Source organism: Phocoena phocoena, chromosome 15, assembly GCF_963924675.1.
Source record: "Phocoena phocoena chromosome 15, mPhoPho1.1, whole genome shotgun sequence".
Classification (NCBI taxonomy): domain Eukaryota; kingdom Metazoa; phylum Chordata; class Mammalia; order Artiodactyla; family Phocoenidae; genus Phocoena; species Phocoena phocoena.
This window is the reverse complement of record NC_089233.1, coordinates 3,723,757-3,744,945: the sequence shown is the minus strand read 5'-3', so window position 1 is coordinate 3,744,945 and position 21,189 is coordinate 3,723,757. Positions and strand designations below refer to the sequence as shown.

The following is a 21,189-nucleotide window of genomic DNA, read 5'->3' as shown; positions in this document are numbered from 1 at the left end:
GAGGTCCCTGAATTCTCTCCACAGACACCACAGGTTGAGAACACCTGCTTTTCAAGAACTCAGTGATGATTAGACCTGTTACCCTTCTTGCACTGGCTGCTAGGAAGCTCACGGCCAGTAGTTCGCTCTTTAGGTGGTCGCATTCAGACCTAATGGCCAGCTCGCGACAGTGGTCTCTGACTCAGGCCTCTCTACTCCATGTCCCTGATGGAAGGCAAACCCTCAAATAGCAGTGTCATTCTAGACAAAGCCACAAAAAGGGACCAGACTCCGCATCAGTTTCCTGATAATGGGTGGTAGTGAGGAAGGGGCTGCATTTCAGTGTCATCCACAGGGATCTCTTGTTCTTGTTTTCTCACGGCTGAAGCCATCTCAGGTTTTTCTGATCCTTGGAGAGAAGGCGCTCCAATAATACATAATGATGATGATGGTACAGGGTGACCCATGGTAGGGGCCAGGCGTGTTCTAACCAGTTTGTATACTTAATGTGTTGGTAAAGGGAAACGTGTTGCCTGCTCACAGCACATCTGACACTAACTCCCCGGGGTTGGTGCAGACCCCACAGTGACGGGCTCAGTCCCACAGGACTGCCCCCACCCCATCCCCACTCCAGATGCCAGTCGCAAGTCCTAGGTTGTCACCTGTGCTTTTTGACCAACCAGCTATAGATCAAGGATTTTCATGACCCCTCTCCTCCGGTCGATAATTCACCAGAATGACAGAACTCCGGAAAACACTTTACTTAATGTTACGGTTTACTGTAAAGGATGCAACTCAGGAACAGCCAGATGGAGGAGATGCACAGAGCAAGGTGGGTGGGAACGGGTGCAGAGCTCCCATGCCCTCTCCGGGCACACCGCCCTCCTCGGCGTGTTCACCAACCCTTGAGCTCTCTGAACCCCGTCGTTGAGGGGTTTTTATGGAGGCTTCATCACAGAGGCATGATCGATTAGTAACTCAACCTCCAGCCCCTCTCCCCTCCCTGGAGGATGTGGGTGGGGCTGAAAGTTTCAAGCTTTTGATTGTAGCTGGTCTTTCTGGTGACCAGGCCCCATTCTGAAGCCATGTAGGGACTCACCAAGAGTCACCTTATTAGAACAAAAGGCGCTCGCTCCTATGACCCAGGAAATCCAAAGGGTTTTAGGAGCCCTGTGTCAGGAACAGGGGCAGGAAAAAAAAAAAAAAAAAAAAGGAACAGGGGCAGGGACCAAATATGTATTTCTTTTGACGTCACAGATGACTACTTACGAAGCCACATGAGGTAGGTTGCTTACTCATATTAACTGCATGTTACAGGTGGTCCTGGAACCTGCCCAGTTAGCCCAGCAGCTAATGATTATCAGAGCTGAGCTTTCAACACTGGGGGTCTAGCGCCAGAGCCGGGGCCTTAACCACAGAGCAAACCTTTGGGCCTTTCCCAAGATGGCACCTTCTGTTGGGGAGAGAGGGACCAGGGGCTCGCTCACCTGATCTCAGCCTTCTGATGACACAGTCAGACACTGGAACAGAACCGATTAATTGTCAGCCAAAGGAGAAGTCAGACACCAAGGAAATCACTCCAGGAACAACCAGTGTTCATAGTTTTGTGAGATACACTTTTGTATCCTGCTTTTTTTGTTGTTGTTTTGTTTTGTTTTGTTTTTGTTTTTGCTGTACGTTGCGGAGCACAGGCTCCGGACGTGCAGGCTCAGCGGCCATGGCTCACGGGCCCAGCGCAGGCTCACGGCCATGGCTCACGGGCCCAGCCGCTCCGCGGCATGTGGGATCTTCCCAGACCGCGGCACGAACCCGTGTCCCCTGCATTGGCAGGCGGACTCTCAACCACTGCACCACCAGGGAAGCCTCTGTATCCTGTGTGGCATGACCGTTTATTTTACTTTTTTTTAAATCACTGTCTCCAAATGGCTGAATAACATTCCACCATCTTGCTGTCCTGTGGTTTTCAATGTCTCCCGCCATCACCCATGCTAGCCGTTGGTGAGTTGGTTGATGATGGTCTTTTGCCATCGTAATTACCACAGCAATGAACATCTCTGTTCTGTGTACAGAACTTGTCAGTTTTGGAGTTTTTTTATTAAAAAAAAAAAATCTTCCCAGAAATGGGCTTTCTGGTCAGTGGGAAAGAAAAGGTTATCAGTTTTATCTGATTGTAACAGTAATTTGCATGATAAGGAAAAGGAAGAAAATTAAATTCCATACGGAGATAACTTTTCTTTTTTTTGGGCTGTCAGTGTCTCTTGCCCCACTATGTACAGCTGCAAAGATGTGCCCCATAAGACAAGCTGTCTAATTAATAACAGAAGTCAGGGCAAGAGGAGACATAACCACATGACAAACAGTCCTTCAACCCCCAAGATGCAGTCTGATTTCAGAAATGTGCACAGGATCAAACATGCACCAGAAATGAGAAAATATAATGTGTGTGTGTATACATAAAAAATACATATTTCTCCCCCCAAATAGAGATTAAAATGAATACCTCTTATCGCTCTAACATTTCCCACTTTTTTCCTTTTAATGCTCTTGGGTTTGGATTTCACCCGTCTGATGTGGAAGCTGTGACTTCTGCTGTTGTCTTGGTAACATTCGCCCAGTCTTCCTTCTCTCGGTGTCTTAATTTTCCATCTCCCCTGTGGCCCCATGACTTGGTGGTTGGTCGTTAGGCATGTGGCTTTTAAAAAGGCATGAAGTGACCCCTGCCCCCACCGCCCGTCACCTTTGTAGCCTGAACCTGCTTCTTATACAGAGTATCATCACTTCCATTTCCTGTGCTGTCACCTCTTCCTCAGAACAGGACCCTCAGCCGCTGTGATAAAAGCTTGTAACTGTATCTACGGACGCACCAGGTTGCTGGATATCTAGGTTGTTTCCACTCTTTTGCTCTGATAAGTGGAGCCATGCACAGTCCCCATACGCTGGCCCAGTTTCCGCTCCCCCAGCGTGGGGAGCGTCCCTGAGCCACCCTGGGGGCTTTGAGTTGGTGGGGATGTGGCACCCCACACTTCTGGGGCAAGAGGAAAGTAATGCAGGCCTCCGGAAGCAGTCGGACAGTGGGTGTACGGTTCTAAATGCTTCTTCCAGGAATATACCTGTAGAACTAATTGGTAGTGTTGTTTTTCTTGGCACCATCCAGCAGAGGAAAAAACAGAGGTGGGTGGTCGGATGAATCTCGGGTCCCCCCATCAAGGCACCTTGGGCAGCCACCACCTCTGTGTCTGCCAGACATGCTAGGGGGAAAACGTTGCAAAGCAGAAGTTTTGGTAAATTCCCATCTGTGTTTAAAAAAGAAAGTACTGTGTATACACAGATGTGTCTGCATAGCCCACATGTTTACATGGTTATGTGTGCTTGTGGAAAGCTCTGGAAGGACACACCATGCTGTTATTAGTCCCTCTATTTACCTCTGTGGTTGGTGGGATCGTTGGAGAGGAACTCACATATATACACTTCGGTGTTGTCTTTTTTTTTTTTTTTTTTTTTTTAACAACAAGTAATATACAGTAGTGATAAAACAAGATTGAAACCAGAAATACTTGCCAGGAGAGGGAGGGTGTTTTGTCCTCTCTCTGGACAGTGAGCGGCGGGGCCTGGGCCCTCTCTGCCCTCTGACGGCCACCCTGTCACTTCATCCCCAGAAGAAGAAGGGGAAGGAGGCCGGATCAGGAGCCTCGCTGCCCCCTCCCCGTGTTCCTGCCCTGCCCCCCGAGGCCCGGGCCCCTCACACCAGCTCTCCGGCCGCTGCCAAGAGGAACAAGGCCAAAGCCAAAGGGAAGGAGGTGAAGAAGGAGGTGAGGTTTCCCATGGGGCCCCAGGCTTGGGTGAATTGCGTTGCTTGGTTGACAGACGGAGGCGTCCCTGGGTGTGCTCCACCCCCATGCCCCCAGATCCCTCGTGTGGCTGGAGGCACTGCCTCAGCCCATTTCATCCTCCCTCTGGTCTTGGGGGTGAGCCCAGCTGGGACCCCAGTCCCCCATGTGGCAGACTCCACCGAGGCCTGAGTGTGACCCCGGGATTCCAGGGAGGGTCCTAGCCGGGCAGGACTGGGATGCCGTGTCCTAAGCCATTGGTCTTTCTTGCTCTGTCCCCAGAACCGGGGGAAGGGGGGAGCCGTGAGCAAGCTGATGGAGAGCATGGCTGCCGAGGAGGACTTCGAGCCCAACCAGGACTCGAGCTTCTCTGAGGATGAGCACCTGCCACGAGGCGGGGCTGTGGAGAGGCCACTAACTCCCGGTGAGCGCCCACGATGCTGTGTTGGCTTGGGCCTGCGGGTGCAGGAGGTTCTCCTGGGGCAGTTACTAGGGCCTGAGCTAGCATGGGGAGGGGCAGGGAATGGGCAGCTGGGAGGGAGATGGGGGGGGTTTGAGTGCATTAGGAGGGAGAGTACATGGGCTGTGTGAGCAGATGAGGGGAAGAGAAGGGGTGTGGATGGGTATTGGCAGGTGGTGGGGAGAAGCTGTCATCGAGACAGGTCTCAGAGGGGAGCAACTGGGCTTTGCTGGCTGGAGGCTGGGATGCTCGGAGGACATCCCAGGGAGGTGACATCCAGTAGGCACTTGGACCTGGGGGTCTGGAGCTTGAGGTTGAGGACCTGAATTAGGTAGGGGTGGGGATGGATCGAGAGGAGGAGCAGGGCCAGCCCTGAGGAGCTTTGTCACCTGCTTGGGAGTGTATCTGTCAGCTATTGCTGTGTAACAACCAAGTGCTCAGACTCAATGGAGGGTGGCAGTAAGTTGTCAGCAGGACAGCAGGGTGACCTTAGCTGGGCTTGCTCCCATGATAACGGGACGGCTAGGGGTCCACTGATGCAGGGACCGCTCTGCCCCACCTGGACCGCTGGGCTGGTCAGGGTGTGTTCTTCTCATGGCCGTGCTGCCAGAGGCTCGAGAGGGAGAGTGGGAACCAGTGAGGCCTCCCGAGACCTCGCTCGGTTCAGATTCAAGCACTTCTACCCTCGTCCGTTGGCCAAAACAGGTCACGTGGCCACACCCAAGGTCAAGAGGTGGGAAGTCAACTCCACCTGTGGTGAAGCCGTGGCAGGGGTGTGGGTGCAGGCGGGAACCAAGAAGTGGGCCTGTCATTCCGTCCACCCCAGCGAGCCATCTGGGTTTCTCTGTGTGGGGTAATGGCAGGGAGGGCCCAGGTTCAAGGTCCTATAGAGAAGAGGAGCAGGCCCAGGAGGCTGAAGCAGCGTGGTCGGGCCCAGGGTGGGGGGAGAACTGAGGAGAGTCTGGGGTGGGGGTCCCAGGAGGGGACGTGGCCCAGGGCGGTGATGGGGCGTGGCAGCCTCGGGCGGAGGCCTGGTCGGGGTGGGCAGCGCTGACAGCCCAGCTGTGGGGGATTGTGTCCACCAGAACAGATAGCATCCCAGGTGGAGGAGGAGCTGGTGGAGGGGTCCCAGGGCTGTGGCCGAGGGGCGTGACGGGCTCTGATGGCGCATCGCCTCACGGCGGGGCTCAGAGAGGGGTGGTCTTCAGATGAGGGTGGGACAGCACCTGCGGGGTGTCACCCCGGTTCCTCCCTGCGCACGAGGCCCGTCTGCTGGCACATAGCTGCGCGCACAGATGCACGTGTGCCCGCGGGCACCCTGGGCCTTCTGCTCTGAGAGGGGTGACGGGGCGACAGGTGGGCCTGGGGGGCAGGGCCCAGGGGACGGGACGGAGGGTCTCAAGGCTGACCCCCCGCCCCCAACCCCGCTGCGACCCCGCCTCACCCGAGCCCACTCCCACAGCCCCTCGCTCCTGCATCATCGACAAGGACGAGCTGAAGGACGGCCTGCGTGTGCTGATCCCCATGGATGACAAGCTGCTGTACGCGGGGCACGTGCAGACGGTGCACTCGCCGGACATGTGAGTGCGGGTGGGCGCCAGGCGGGGCAGCCCCGCTCAGAGCCTAAGCGCCTCGCCCAGTCCTGCACCCACAGCCTTGCTGGGCCTCTGGGCGCGTCGCTTCGCCTCTCTGAGCTGTGGCTTCCCTGCATAGGAGCCGGGGGCATGGGCGGGCCCCCGGGTGGGGCTCAGCGGGAAGGAGCAGGAGAGGGCGCGCTGGGCTCTCCTGGATCTGTGAACCCTGGTTGTGCAGACGAGGAAGCGGGGCACAGAGGGGCTAGACTGGCCCCGAGTTTATGCCGCAGGTCAGCAGACCCTCAGGCACCAACGGCACGTCCCCGTGGTGCGGGAGGTAGAGCTGGCGCGCGGGGGTGGGGGTGGGGGTGCTGGGAGTCTGGGGCGTGGCGGTTCCCCTGGGGACCTCACGCCTCGCCGCCCTGGCCTCGCAGATACCGTGTGGTGGTGGAGGGCGAGCGCGGGAACCGGCCCCACATCTACTGTCTGGAGCAGCTGCTGCAGGAGGCGGTGAGGGAGGGAGACGGGGCTGGGGGGGCGGGCGCGGGGCTGCTTCTGCCCACCGCCCACGCTCAGCCCTTCGCCTTCCCAGATCATTGACGTGAGGCCGGCCTCCACTCGCTTCTTGCCGCAAGGGACCAGGATCGCAGCCTACTGGAGCCAGCAGTACCGCTGCCTCTACCCGGGCACCGTGGTCCGAGGTGAGACCCTCCCCCGAGACCCTCCCTGACACCCGTTTCCCGCCGTGTTGGCATGGATCCATTTGGTTCCTGAAACCCAAGTCAGGTGGCCTTAAGCACAGAGTTTTATCGGCTCGTCTGAGTGAAGACTTACAGGGCTTTAGGCGCGGTTGGACCCAGTCACTGTGCCGCGGTGTCATCGGGGCTCAGGCTCCCAGTGTCCGTCAGCCATGCTCTCAGCTGTGCTGTCATCACACCCCGCTCCTGGGGACTCTCTCACCTTCTGAACAAATCCTGTCATCAGAGAATCTCCCACTTTTCCCATCTGGGTCCTAGGATGGAGTCTCACTGAGCTGGCTTGGGTCACATGGATTTCACGTGGGTCACATGGATTTCACGTGGGTCACAGGTCTTGGGCTTGTCCTTGCTAACGACTGAGGCAGCTTCCTGATTTTTGCCTGTGGACTGAGAAGGGGAAGGCCGCTTCCCCAGGAACGTTGACCTTGTTAGCAGAATAAGAGATTGGAAGCTGGGCAGACAAAATAACAGGTAGCCCAGAAGATGTGGGTGTGTGGACGCCAGACCTACAAAGCCGGCAGGTAGGCAGACAGTGCACACTTAGCTATTGCAGAGCCAGCACATCGGGGAGCTGGGGGTCTGCGTGTGTGTTACAGCCCGAAGCCAAAACCAGAGGCCAAAGATAGTCCACCTCTTGGCCGCCTAACGTCATCCATACGTGCCCAGGAGATGGGAACGGGGATGCTGGGCAGGAAGTTCTCTCACAAGGGGAAAAGTTCATCTCTGTTTAGCTCTCCCGGGGCTCTCTGGCCTCTGAGCCTTGGGGGCTGACGGCTTGCTAGGCCTGCCTCACAGGTGTCACTCTTGGGATTTCCCCTTACCATCATTCTGAGAATTCCATTTCTCTCTCTCTCCTGTGCTGCATCCCATGTCTTTCTCTTCCTTGTCCCTTTCCCTCCTTGTGGCAGAGGACCTTTCCGTAGCTTTCGGAGAAAAAGGGTCCATGGGAGGTAAATTCCTCAAGTACATGTGTGCCCAAGATCTCCTTATCCTATCCTGTTCTTTTTTTTTTTGTGGTACGCGGGCCTCTCACTGCTGTGGCCTCTCCCGTTGCGGAGCACAGGCTCCGGACGCGCAGGCTCAGCGGCCATGGCTCACGGGCCCAGCCACTCCACCATGTGGGATCTTCCCAGACCGGGGACGAACCCGCGTCCCCTGCATCGGCAGGTGGACTCTCAACCACTGCGCCCAGGGGAGCCCCTTATCCTGTTCTTTAGAGATAGTTGAGCTGGGTATAAATTCTACATTGGAAATAATCTTCCTTCACCTTTTCGAAGTCACTGTTCCATCCGGATTCTGATGTCAGAGGCCCAAATCTTCATAGGAGACCCACTTTTCTCTCTCTGGAAACTCAGAATCTTCCCATTATTCCTAGATCGGGAATTTCATGTGGTCTCTCTCTCTCTCTCTCTCTCTCTCTCTGTGTTGCTGGGTATTTGGGGGAAGGGGGCTTTGATTCGGAAGCAGATTTCCTTTGTTCCTAGAACTTTTTCTCATATTACTTCTTGGAGAGTTTCCTTCCCTCATTTACCCTCTTTTTCCTGGAACTCACACTCATCTGGTGGCCCTCAAGACTAGGATCTTTTTTCTCATTTTTGTCCATTTTTTTAATCTTTTTGTTCTACTTTCTGGAAGATTTCCTCACCTCTGCCCTCTGGCCCTTCTATTCTATTGAATTTTGGATATTTCTGCTGTCATTTATAGTATTCCTAAGAGTTCTTTCTTACTGTCTAAATATTCTTTTTTTTTTTTTTTTTTTTAATTTTTGTTCTCTTTTTGTTCTCATGGATTCCTTTTTTTTCCGGGGACATATTGTTTCCATTTGAGGTTTCTTCAGCTCCCTTTCCTTCTGCCTTTCCCTTCCTCTCCCTGTGGGCTGTGTGTCTGTACCTCTCTGTTCTGTGCTGTCCTTTGTTGGAGGCTGTTCTTTCGTCACTGGTGATCCTCAGCAAGCAGACTGGAAGCTGTGTGTGGGCAGGGCCTCCTGAAGGTTGGGGGGGGATGTTTTGTTTAGGGACACCAGTACCAGCACCTGTGGCTCTTCACTCATCAGATAGCCCACGGCTCCAGCCTCAGGGCTCAGTGTCCAGCACTTGGGAATGGGGCTGGGATGACCCCAGCCCCATCCTTTGTTGATCTGGGAAGGGTCTTGGGACGAGTGGACACGGCCGCGCGCTTGGCCAGACTGGGAGCCGGTGCTCCTGGGACCGCCTGAGTCCACTCTGTTCGGACTTCCCTGTCACCCTGGTTGGTGTGGCACCTGCCACCCTCCTCTGCTGTGCCCAGTGTCCAGGTGTAAAGCCTGCAGCCCCTGCTGCCGTGGCACCCCCGAGTCTGTCCAGGGGTGGGGTCCCTGCATCCCTGCCTGCAGAGGTGCTTGGTGCTCAGGAGAGGGGATCCTGGGGCTCCCCTGTGAAAGCCGGGTTCCTTCTCTTTGGTGCCACCTCCTTCCAGGCCCCTGACTGAGCAGAGAGCCCAGAGTGAGGGCAGTTCCTCTTGTCCACACGGGTGTTGTCTTCGGAATGTCCGGCACTCTCACCGCTGCTGTCCCTTTGCCTGCTCCGTGTCCTTTACAGCCCCGTCCTTGCTGTTCTTCGTTGATCTGGGGAGGGTCTCGGGATGAGTGGACACGGCCGCGCGCTCGGCTGGACTGGGAGCTGGTGCTCCCGGGACTGCCTAGCTCTGAAGCCCACGTCCTGCCCGCTGCGCACCCGCCCTCCTGCATCCTGCTCCCGGGACTGCTTCCCGGCTCGTCTCTGCTCCCCTTCGGCCCCCTGACTCCGCCCCTCCTCCCACAGGCTTGCTGGGCCTCGAGGATGACGGGGACCTGATCACCGTGGAGTTTGATGACGGAGACACCGGCAGGATCCCCCTCTCACACATCCGCCTCCTGCCCCCCGACTACAAGATCCAGTGTGAGTGGTGGTCCTGCCGCCCGGTGGGGGCCCACCCGTTGCAGGCTGGCTCTGGGCTCTGTCTGCTGTTTGGACCATTTGCACCCACAGGGGGTGGAAATGGTAGAAAGTGTGGGTGGGGGCTCCCAGAATGGTCTCGGGAGGGGGGAATCCCAGGCCTCCCCAGATCTGCATCCCGAGACTTGTGAGACCAGCCCCAGGCCGGGCAGTGCAGGCCAGGGAGGGATCGGTAACTGTCACGGGCAGTTCCACGCCGTGTCCGTGATAGCGTTCAATTCTTGTCCAGTCCTGTGTGTCTGGAAATACCATCCCCTTTGGCCAATACGAACCTCGGGTTTAAGAGGTGAAATGACTTATCCAGGGTCCCTCGACTGGTCAGAGGCAGAGCCGGGACTCGGACCCAGGACTGCCTGACTTCCAGGGGTCCAGTGTTTCCGTGAACCCTCCAAATGGATCATGAAAGCCACAGGGTCAGCCCCACCCTGGTCATTTATTCGAGGAGCCCCCGTCGCACGCATGTGCAGACACCCAAGCTACGTCCCTGCAGATGGGCCTCCCACCCGACTGCGTAGCCTAGGTGGGCAGGCTGAGTGGGGTCGGCCACGCAGTGTTGTCTGGTCCCTCCCCCCGCCTCCTCCCCACGACAGATGACACTCCTGTGGCCGGGAGAGCGGAGACCCGGGCCTGAGCCACTGTCTGTCCTGCCCCACAGGTGCTGAGCCGTCCCCCGCCCTCCTGGTGCCTAGCGCCAAGCGCCGCAGCCGGAAGACCAGCAAAGACACCGGGGAGAGCAAAGACGGGGCCGTGCCAGGGTCCGAGGAGCCCGGCGCCAAGGCCCGGGGGCGCGGGCGGAAGCCCAGCACCAAAGCCAAGAGCGGTACGTTGGCCGTGCCTGGGCTGCCGGGACCTGGGGCCTGCTGCTCACACAGGGTCTCTGCACAGATACCACTCCCCACCTGTGTGGGAACTTGGTGCTGCAGGGCTATTTGGGCCCTGTGACAGATTAGGAAACTGAGGCTCAGGGAGGCGCGTTGACCTGTCAGAGGCAGAGCTGAGATCCAGCCAGCTGTGTTCCCTCCAGAGCAAAGTGCTTTGGGCTAAGAGCCCAGGCTCCCGAGGGCCACTCTGGGGCCACCACATGTGGACAACTAAGGTGCGAGAGCCGCTCGTCCCGAGGCCCCGAGAGGCTGCCGCCCCAGCCCCGCTCAGGACCCGGCAGAGCCGGGATGGGGACGGGCTCGCTGGCTCGCGAAGTGCTGGCCTCACTGGGCTTTTTCCTTCTCTCTTCTAGACAGAGCCGCCGTCCTGGAGGAGGGGGGCTCGACGGATGAGGTCCCTAGTACCCCGTTGGCCCTGGAGCCCATCAGCACCCCAGGTTCCAAGAAGAGTCCCCCAGAATCTGTGGACAAGCGGGCCAAGGCCCCCAAGGCTCGCCCAGCTCCCCGACAGCCCAGCCCAGCGCCGTCCGCCTTCACCAGCTGCCCGGCACCCGAGCCCTTTGGGGAGCTGCCGGCCCCCGCCGCGGCCCTGGCCCCCACCGCCCTCGTCGCCATGCCCATCACCATGCCCGCCACGCGCCCCAAGCCCAAGAAGGCCCGGGTTGCTGAGGAGTCGGCCCCCAAGGGCGCCCGGAGGCCCGGGGAAGAGGCCGAGCTGCTCGTCAAGCTGGACCGTGAGGGCGTGACGTCGCCCAAAAGCAAGAAGGCCAAAGAGGCCCTGCTTCTGCGGGAGGACGCTGGCGCGGGGGGCTGGCAGGAGCCCAAAGGCCTGCTGGGCCTGGGCAGCTACCCTCCGGGGGCCGGCGGCAGCGAGCCCAAGGCGGCCCGGCCCAAGGCGGGGGACGGCGACCTGGCCCAGGAGCCTGGGGCCGTGCTCACGTTCGAGGACTCGGGGAGCCCCAAGAGCCCGGACAAGGGCCAGGCCGAGCAGGACGGGGCCGAGGAGTCGGAGAGCGGCGGCAGCAGCAGCGGCGGCAGCAGCAGCGACAGCGGCGGCAGCAGCAGCAGTTCTGAGACGGAGGGAGAGGAGGATGGCCAGGGCGGCGGCCGGAGCTGCAGCGCCTCCAGCTCGAGGGCCTCCTCGTCGTCCTCGTCCTCGTCCTCGTCGTCGTCCTCTTCGTCCTCCTCGTCCTCCTCGTCCTCCTCGTCGTCCTCGTCGTCCTCCTCGTCCTCTTCGTCCTCCTCGTCGTCTTCGTCGTCCTCCTCGTCGTCGTCCTCTTCGTCCTCGTCCTCTTCCACCACGGACGACTCTTCCTGCAGCTCGGACGACGAGGCCGCCCCTGCCCCGGCAGCCGGGCCCTCTGCCCCGCCGGCCCTCGCCAGCAAGGCGCCCAAGCAGGCGGCCAAGGCCCGCTCCTCGGCCCACTCTGCAGGCAAGAAGGCGCCGGCGCCCGCGCCCCAGGCCCCCCAGCCGCAGCCCCCGCAGCCCGTGCAGCCCAAGGCCCAGGCCGGGGCCAAGAGCCGGCCCAAGAAGAGGGAGGGCGTCCACCTCCCCACCACCAAGGAGCTGGCCAAGCGGCAGCGCCTGCCGTCGGTGGAGAACCGGCCCAAGATCGCCGCCTTCCTGCCCGCCCGGCAGCTCTGGAAGTGGTTCGGCAAGCCCACCCAGGTAGCTGGGGGCGGGGTTGTCCCCACGTGTCTTTCTCTGGCCTCCCAGCAGCCCCACGGCGGAGAGTCGGGGTGACGGGTGTGGAGTCTGTCTGACTCCACCAGAGTCCTGCCCCTCACACAGCAGCACTGCCTCTGGTCCCCGGGACCCAGACCCACCCTCCGCGGGACCCACTTACCGCACAGGCCTTTAGCTGCCATGCCGCAGGGTCTCAGAACCGCGCGGCCACACAACCTGAGTTTCTTTGCTTTTGCTTCATTTTCCGCTGAAAACGAATGGCTCAAGGCTTCTGGTTGGCTAATTAGCAGTCACAGCAGAAGGTACTTTCTTTCCCTCTCTTGGCCGGGCTGGGTCACTGCCTGCCCCTGAGCTAATCGGTGTGGCCCACAAGGCAGAACGTTCTGGTTGACTGCGTCTGAGTCATGCGGCCACCCCTGTAGTAGGTGGGTGTTTGTTCTCCAGAAGGAGCCCTCCAGGCCCCCCCATGCCTTGGGCACATGCAGACATGCACGTGTACACACACACAAATGCACGCACGTGCATGCACCTGCATATACACGCACACACGAGAAGCTTCTGTGTGCAGAAGGGGAACAGCCTGGAGGCCACCAGTCCACCCCATGCCCCTGGGCAGGAAGAGCCAGGCTCCTTGTCTATGGGTGCAGCCCGTCTGGTTTCCCCACAGCGTCTGCCGCCCTGGTCCACGGTCCTCCGAGGCCACGCCAGAGCCAGGCCAGGAGGAGGCACCTGGCTGGGTCTGGACCTTTTTAATGCCGGTGCTGCCAGGCAGGTTTTAGGGGTTGGGGGCTGACAGCGATGAGCTTGCAGGGCCTCTGGCAGTGTACCGCTTAAGAAGCTTCTGGCATGTTTGCATTGTATCAGCTCCCTGGCTGCGTTAGCAAGGCCGGAGAAGTTGGAGGATGTTCTGAATCAAGACTAGCTTGGGGGTTTCTGTCTAGGCAGCAGCCTTTTAGGGCTCCCCACTGTGCCACCCAGGGTCAGTTGGATCCCCGGGGGTTGGTGGGTGGACAACTCCACCTGCCACAGGCTGCACCCTCAAAGGCTCCTTAGAATAGGGTGGGGAACTCCCCCCTTGGTCAGGCAAGTGCTGCAGAGTGGGAAGTTGGGGAGGGTCCTCCCCCAACCCCCGCAGCTCCCGCGCTCCTGGTTTCCCTGCCTTTGCGGCACCACCTTGAATCTGGGGCAGATGATGTGCTGCTCCGACCCTGCAAGGTGTGAGTTGTCGGACTTTACGTGCGTCCCCCACCCCCCGATTGCTGGCTCCAGGCTGAAAGGGCCTCTCTTGGCAGGGCCACCACTTGAGATAGCAAACTTGAATGTGTAGATTCTTGTAGAATCTTTCCTGACGAGCCACACTCAGACATTCCAGACCAGCTCCTCTGGAGCTCTGGTCCCGGCAGGCACTGTATCCAGGGCCATATCAAGGAGTGATGGCTTCTGAGCCGAGGACAGGTATGTTCTCACTGTCCTGCCCCCACGGTGATTGGCCAGTTCCTTATCTTAGCATCTTCCATTTGCACGTTCCAGTGTCAGTGTTGCTGGGGGCACTTGCTGCTGTAGAGGTCAGAGCCCAGGGCCAAACTCATTTAATAGGAAAGTCTAGGGTGTCCGGCTTCAGGTACAGCTGGATCCAGGGGCCTGAGGGCTGTTTTCAGAGGCACTCTCGGGCTCGTGCTCCAGGCTCGAGTTTCTCCTTTCTTCCTCTGTACTGGTCTCCTTCTCCGGCAGCCCCAGCAGCTTTCAGCTGACCTTCTACCAGCTCAGAAGTGACAGTAGGAAGAGGTGTCTTTTTTAGGGTTCAAGCTAAAGTTGCTGGCACGTCTTTGGCTTAGGTCCCGGGTGCACCCTTGAGCCAGTCACAATGGCCAGGAGAAGGATGGGATGTTTGGATTGGCCAGACCAAGTCCTGTGCTGGCCACAGGGGCCCAAGGGGGATCTGTGAGGAGAGTGGCCGTGGATGCCTAAAAACATACCTGCTGTCAGATGCGTTGGTTTAGAGATCTTAGCCGTCCCTATCACCTTGAATCAGTTAGTACCATGCTTTGAGCTGAAAATAATTTGAGCAGTTTACAGAACACATAAGAAACCTGGACATTAAAAAGTCTGTCACGGAATTCCCTGGCAGTCCAGTGGTTAGGACTCCATGCTTCCACTGCAGGGGGCACGGGTTTGATCCCTGGTCGGGGAACTAAGATCCCACTTGCTGCGATGCGGCCGAAAAAAAAGTCTCACCAGGGATCCAGTGAATTAAAAGTAGAAAAGGGACAGGTGGATAAAGTAGGAAATTAGCCTGTGGGTTTTTCTTGTTCAGACAAAAAAAGAAAGACAAAAAACGCTTTGGCGCCGCCTAGTGGCCAGTCCGAGAAGGGAAACGAGTTTTACAGGTTAGTCGAGGAGAAGGCGCGCTGGCTCCACTGGAGGGCAGAGCAGAGCTTTGCATAGGCCTGGCTTCTCCGTGTTTGCCTGGGGACAGTGACGGGCCCCAGAGCTGCCTGGCGGTGGGTTTTGGATTCTGGTGGCTGGTCTCTTCCCTCCTTGGAGCCTGCCCATCTGTGCGTCCCAGTGCCAGCCCAGGCGGGGGCACTGAGGCGGCTTCAGGAAATGTTTGTTGAGTGAATAAAAAAAAAAAAAATCCAGCCACACTGTGGGTCTGGCAGACGTGGGCCCAGTGCTGGATCCCGCCGGGCCGGGCTCTGATCTGTTTAGTGGCTTTCCTGGGGAAATGGGCGGGGGGTGGGGGGGTGGGGGGGCGGGGCAATCGGCCGTGCCTGGGGGTTGACGCCGCCCACGCCCTACTCCCTCACCTCTGCTCCGACGCTTGCGGGGCTGACTGGTACTGAGCCCCCGCGCTGCTCGGGGTGGTGTAGACTGAGGCTGTGCCGCGAGCAAGCGGCTTTGTGACCCCGGTGGGTGTTGAGTGAACCTGCTTCGTTGTAGCCCCGACGTGCGGGGCAGCGTGGGGGGGAGCGATGTGCTCTGTCCGGAGACGCAGCCGTGTCCCCTCCTGGGACCTCCCGGTCCCTGTCTGGAAATTGGGGGCCAACAGGGGCTGCTGTGCCTCGAGGGCTGGTGTCAGGACCCAGTGGGAGGAGCAGGGATCCTGCTGGGCCCCAGCAGTGGCTGTGGCGTCTGCCACACAAACGCTCGCGTGTGGGGCGTCCCTGGGGCCCCGCCGGCACCGCCGGCCGACACGGCTCAGCAACGGGGAGTTGGAAGTCGCTCCCAGCTGCAGGGTCCTTAGTTCACGTGGAGTCTCTCTTGGAAACCCGGTCGGCCAAGGGGATGAGCGAGGGCTCCCCGATCAGAGCAAGCAGGGGGCTTCTCCCCTGGCGCCGCTGCTGTGGAACCCCGGGGTCGGGGCGGGGGCGGGGGCGGGGCGCGTGCCCTGACCCGACTCGCCCGCCCACAGCGCCGCGGCATGAAGGGCAAGGCCCGCAAGCTCTTCTACAAGGCCATCGTGCGCGGCAAGGAGATGATCCGCATCGGGGACTGCGCCGTCTTCCTGTCAGCTGGCCGCCCCAACCTGCCCTACATCGGCCGCATCCAGAGCATGTGGGAGTCGTGGGGCAGCAACATGGTGGTCCGCGTCAAGTGGTTCTACCACCCCGAGGAGACCAGCCCGGGCAAGCGCCTCCATGAGGGCCAGGTGGGCCGGGGCCTCGGCGTCGGGCCGTGCTGGGGGGCGATGGCTGGGGCGGTCCCTACCCTGGGGTCGGGGTCGGGGGTCAGGCAAGGCGGGGCCCGGGCTCACCGCAGCCCCCGGTCTGCGCTCACAGCACTGGGACCAGAAGCCCGGCCGCAGCCTCCCCGCAGCCCTGCGAGCCTCCAGCCAGAGGAAGGACTTCATGGAGGTAGGAGAGCATGCGGCGCTGGTGGGGCCTCCAATAACCCTCCCCACGCGGCCTCGGGAGGGGCCGGGCTCCCTCGGCCTCCCCGCCCAGTCTCTCTGACCTTGAGCTGCTGTTTCCTGGTCTGTCTCTCCCAGCCGCTGTCTCTGCGTCTGTCACCCTTGGTCTCTTACTCTGCAGGTCTCTGTGTCTGTTTCTTGATCTCCTAGCCTCTGGGTCTCTCCCTTGGTCTCTGTCCATCCTCGTCCTCAGCCCCGCTGTGTTTCTCGAGTTCTCTCTGGGGATCTCTCCCTGGTCCTTCAGGTCTGGGAGGGGTCTTCACCCTGACGCCCGCCCGTGTGCCCGCAGCGCGCCCTGTACCAGTCCTCCCACGTGGACGAGAACGACGTGCAGACGGTGTCGCACAAGTGCCTGGTGGTGGGCCTGGAGCAGTACGAGCAGATGCTCAAGACCAAGAAGTACCAGGACAGCGAGGGCCTGTACTACCTGGCGGGCACCTACGAGCCCACCACGGGCATGATCTTCTCCACCGACGGCGTGCCTGTGCTCTGCTGAGCGTCCGGCCCGGCGGGGCCCTCCCCATCACTGCCACGGCCCGGCGGCCTCGTGCGTTGGTTGTGTGCATGCGAGTGTGCCCACGGACAGCCTGGCGCGTAAGTGTACATGTGTGTGCCCGTATGCATGCACGTGTGTGCGCACATGTGCACACGTCCAGACCCCCTTCCTGACTCCTCGGTGACCCCACGAGAGGGCCCCTCACGGGTCCCAGCACCTTGTAAGCGTTCGGCCGGGTCCTGGTGCCAACTGGGGATTCGGTGGGAGGGGGTTTCCGAGCAACCCACCTGATGCTCGCTTGGGGGGGGGGGCGGTTCCCGCTGCTTGGGGGGTCTTCCCAGTGCCCGGCCCCCTTGGCACGGAGCCCGCCCCGAGCCTCCCACCGTGGGACGGGGGCGCTCCCACGTCTCCCCAGCCTCAGCGACCAGGCCGGGCCTGTTCTGGGGTGCCTGTCCGGGGCCCGGCCTCCACCCTCTCAGGATGGCCTGGACTTGGGGAACAGAGCCAGGTGTGTGTGTGGGGGGGGGGTGCCCAGGAGCACCGGCCAGGCACCAGGGGGAGGGGGCTGCATGCCCCGAGGCCCCGGGAGGGCCCACCCCGCTGGTCCAGACCCTCACACTACAGACAACCCCCATGGTGCTGAAATCCTCGTCCCGGCCATACCCGGAGGGAGGCGGCAGTTCTTAACCTGTACAGTTTTATTGTACCAAGAGACTCTCCCCTGTATCATACGCCTTCAAATGGAGTCAACTTTTTAATTATATATATAAAGATAAATATATATAAATATATATATAAACTTTTTAAAACTGTGAAAAAAATAGCTATGAAATTATAAAAAAAAGCGAACACATTCTGACGTGCAGAATATTATTTTTTATTTCCTGTTAGATGAGCGTGTCTAGCACCCAGCTTCACGGGCCCCCTGTCCCAACCTCACCCCACACGACCCCACCCCCACCCCCGCCCCGGCCCAGGTGTACTGTACTCGCCCCCAGGATGGAGAAGGACTTAGGGAGAGCAGAGGCTGAGGGAGGGGAGAGGGAGCCGGCAAGCTTGCAGCCCTGCTCAGCCCACGAAAGCACTTACAGCCCCCACGCCTTCCGGGGGACCGGAGGCCTCGTCCAGACAATCTTAAGGGAAGGAAAAGCCAGACTTCAGTTTTGTTTTTTGGGGGAATTATTGTTTTCCTTTTTTTTTTTTAAGTTTCTTTTGGAATTTTGTTTGTTGGCAAATTCTGTGTGATCTTTTTCATAAAAAAAAAGAAAAGAAAAAAAGCTATAATTGGAAAAGTACCGTTGTCTGGAGTGGTTCATTTCAGGGGCTGGGGTGGGCTTGGTGTCGGGATGCAGATCCTGGGGGGGAGCCACATGTGGCTGTTTGTTTAAACAAGAACCAATTTGAATGAAAAGACATGAAAAGCTTCTTGGCTGTACTGACGCTGTCTTTGGTGGTCAACAGTCAGACAAGGTCAGTGGGCTGCTGTATTCGGCTGGCCCGCATCCGTCAGTGCAGAAAGTTCTCTCGGCCAGACTGGAGCTGGAGATCACCCAAGGTGGCAGAGTAGAGAGCCCCTGAGCTCACCTCCTCTCACGAGCACACCAGTAGCACAGTGAAAGAGACCGAACCTACCAAGAAGATCTACAACCAAAGACATGAAGAAGGAACCACAGTGAGACAGTTAAGAGGGGTGGACTTGCTGTATAGTCGGGCCCACATCCCCAGGTGGGTGACCCACAAACAAGAAAAACTAACGTGGTAGAGGTTCTCCCACAGGAGGGAGAGTTCTGAGCCCCACATCAGGCCCCCCACTCCCCCCCGCTCAGGGGTCCTACCCTGGGAAAATGCACCCCCAGAGCATTTGGCTTTGAAGGCCAGTGGGGCTTAATTTCAGGAGTTCCACAGGACTGGGGGGAAGAAAGACTTCCCTCTTAAAGGGCACACACAAAGTCTCCCACGCTCCGGGACCCGGGGCCAAAGCTGTAGTTTCCTGGGATCTTGGGCCAGACCTACCTGCTGGTCTTCCAAAGTCTCCTGGAGAGGTGGGAAGCAGCTACGGCTCGCCCTGGGGACACAGACACTGGCGGCGGCCGTTCCTGGGCCTCCTGCGTGTGTATGCTGGGGCTGGCAGGTACCGCTGTGGGATCCTCCCTCTAGCTCCTCCGGCGCCAAGACCGGGCCCACCCAGCAGCCTGTAGGCACCGGTGCTGGGACCCCTTGGCCGAACAGGGCTTGAGACACAGCCCCACCCAGCAGCAGACAGGCTGCCTGGAGACTGCCTGAGGACACAACCCTGCCCACCAGACGGCCCAGGACTCAGCTCCAGCCCCCAGTGAGTGGGCACCAGCCCCAGGCCCTGCCACCCCCACCAGGGGGCACACGCCAGATGCAAGAGAACTCCAATTCCTCAGCCTGCCCATGGCACGCCAGACCTTCTCGCCCTGGGACGAGCTGGCCCCTGGCCACTAGCAGGCCAGCACACGCTTCAGGACACCCCGCACCCAACTGCATTAGGAACAACCTGACCGCCCCCAGCCCAGTGATCTTACACCAGCTCTGGGACCTCTGGGTCCTGCAACCAGGCTTAGGACCCAGCTCTGCCTGCCAGCAGTCTGGCACTAACCCCAGGACCCCCCAGTGGGCAAGCAACTGCCCCGGAGTCTCCTGGACCCTGACTTCACCCACCAGTGAGCCAGCACTAGCCCCGGGGCCCCCTGGAGCTCTGCACTCGGCCACCCTGTGACCGGGCCCTGCCAAGCGGCAGCCAGCAGCCTCCACGTGAGACAGAGCCTGGCAACCAACTGGGCGAGGGCCCCGCGAGCCTGCCCACAGCCCGCCGCCACAGCAAGACCCACACAGCCTTCACGGGGGAAACCCTAGAGCATACAGCTTGGGTGACGAGGGGAGTGCACCGCTGGGATGCATGGGACATCTACGAAAGGCCACTTCCCCAAGGTCGGGAAACATAAGCAACCTACCAGATACATAAAAATACAAACAGCAGCTTAGGCAAGATGAGGCCACAGAGGCACGTGTTCCAGATGAAGGAACAAGATAAAAGCCCAGAAGAAGAGCTAAGTGAAGTGGAGATCGGCAATCTACCCGAGAAGGAGTTCCGGGTAGTGACTAACGAGGGTCAAAAAACTCAGGAGAAGAACGGACGGGCGCAGTGCAAGAAATGAGAAGCTGTTAACAGAAAATATAAAGCACGACCAGAGGTGAAGAGTAACATGAGAAATACACCAGAAGGAATCAACAGGAGACTAAATGATACAGAGAAACAGGTCAATGAGCTGGAAGACAAGAGTAGTGGAAACCACTGATGGTGAGAGAAAAAACAATGAAAGAAATGAGGACAGTTTAAGAGGCCTCTGGGACAACATCAAGCATGTTAATATTCACATTACAGGGGTCCCAGAAGGAGAAGAGACAGAAAGGGGTTGAGAACATATCTGAAAACTTCCCTAACCTGGAAAAGGAAACAGTCATACAAGTCCAGAAAGCACAGAGTCCAACACAGGATTAACCCAAAGAGGAACACACCAAGACACGTTGTAATTAAAACAGCAAAAATTAGAGATTATTAAAAGCAGCAAGGGAAAAACAACAACATACAAGGGAACCCCGGAACTCCCATAAGGCTATCAGCTGGCTTTTCAGCCGAACGCCTACAGGCCAGAAGGGAGTGGCACAACATATCTACAGTGAACAAGAAAAACCTACAGCCAAGAAGACTCTACCTAGCAAGGCTCTCGTTCAGACTGGATGCAGAAACAAAGCTTTACAGACAAGCAAAAGCTAAAAGAGTTCACCACCAAACAAGCTTTATAACAAATGTTAAAGAAACCTCTAAGTGAACAAGAAAAGGCCACAACTAAAAACATGAAAATTATGAAAGGAAAAAACACATCAGTAAAGGCAAACGTACAGTAAAGGTAGGAAATCATTCACGCACCAAGCTAGTAGGAAGGTTAAAAGACAGTAGTAGTGAGGCCACCTAAACCCACAATAAGCAGTTAAAGGATACACAAAATAATTAGATGTAAAATATGATATCAAAAACAGTAATCGGGGACTTTCCTAGTGGTGCAGTGGTTAAGAATCTGCCTGCCAAGGCATGGGACATGGGTTCGAGCCCTGGTCCAGGAAGAGCCCACATGCCGCGGAACAACTAAGCCCACGCGCCACAACTACTGAGCCAGCGCACTACAGCCCGCGAGCCACAACTACTGAGCCTGCGTGCCTAGAGCCCGTGCTCTGCAACGAGAAGCCACTGCAATGAGAAGCCCACACACCGCGACGAAGAGGAGCCCCTGCTCACTGCAACTAGAGAAAGCCTGTGCGCAGCAATGAAGACCCAACGCAGCCGAAACAAAATGGATAATATAAATAAAAATAACTTTATATAAAAAAATCAGTAATCGTGGGGGGGAGGAGGGTACAAATGTACGGTATTTCAAATGCATTTGAAGTTAAGAGGTTGGCAACTTAAAACAATTACGTATATATATAGACTGCTACATAAAAACCTCATGGTAACCACAAACCAAAAATCTCAGAGGCATAACCCTCTCAGACTTCAGAAAATACTACAGACCTACAGTAATCAAAACAGTGTGGTACTGGCACAAAAACAGACATATGC

The 21,189-nt window shown here is 58.1% G+C and overlaps 1 protein-coding gene across 1 annotated transcript in view; it reads left to right on the top strand.

The window, feature by feature from the left end:
• The window catches only part of TNRC18 (trinucleotide repeat containing 18), a 79,862-nt gene extending 63,318 nt beyond the window's left edge, over positions 1-16,544 (top strand). The window contains exons 19-29 of the mRNA XM_065892882.1: positions 3,636-3,788; positions 4,089-4,230; positions 5,729-5,846; positions 6,275-6,350; positions 6,433-6,541; positions 9,397-9,513; positions 10,226-10,390; positions 10,805-12,120; positions 15,551-15,787; positions 15,918-15,992; positions 16,338-16,544. Of these exons, the coding sequence (XP_065748954.1) occupies positions 3,636-3,788; positions 4,089-4,230; positions 5,729-5,846; positions 6,275-6,350; positions 6,433-6,541; positions 9,397-9,513; positions 10,226-10,390; positions 10,805-12,120; positions 15,551-15,787; positions 15,918-15,992; positions 16,338-16,544 (2,715 nt within the window). The remainder of the gene's footprint in view (positions 1-3,635; positions 3,789-4,088; positions 4,231-5,728; positions 5,847-6,274; positions 6,351-6,432; positions 6,542-9,396; positions 9,514-10,225; positions 10,391-10,804; positions 12,121-15,550; positions 15,788-15,917; positions 15,993-16,337) is intronic.
• The last annotated feature ends 4,645 nt before the right edge of the window (positions 16,545-21,189 follow it).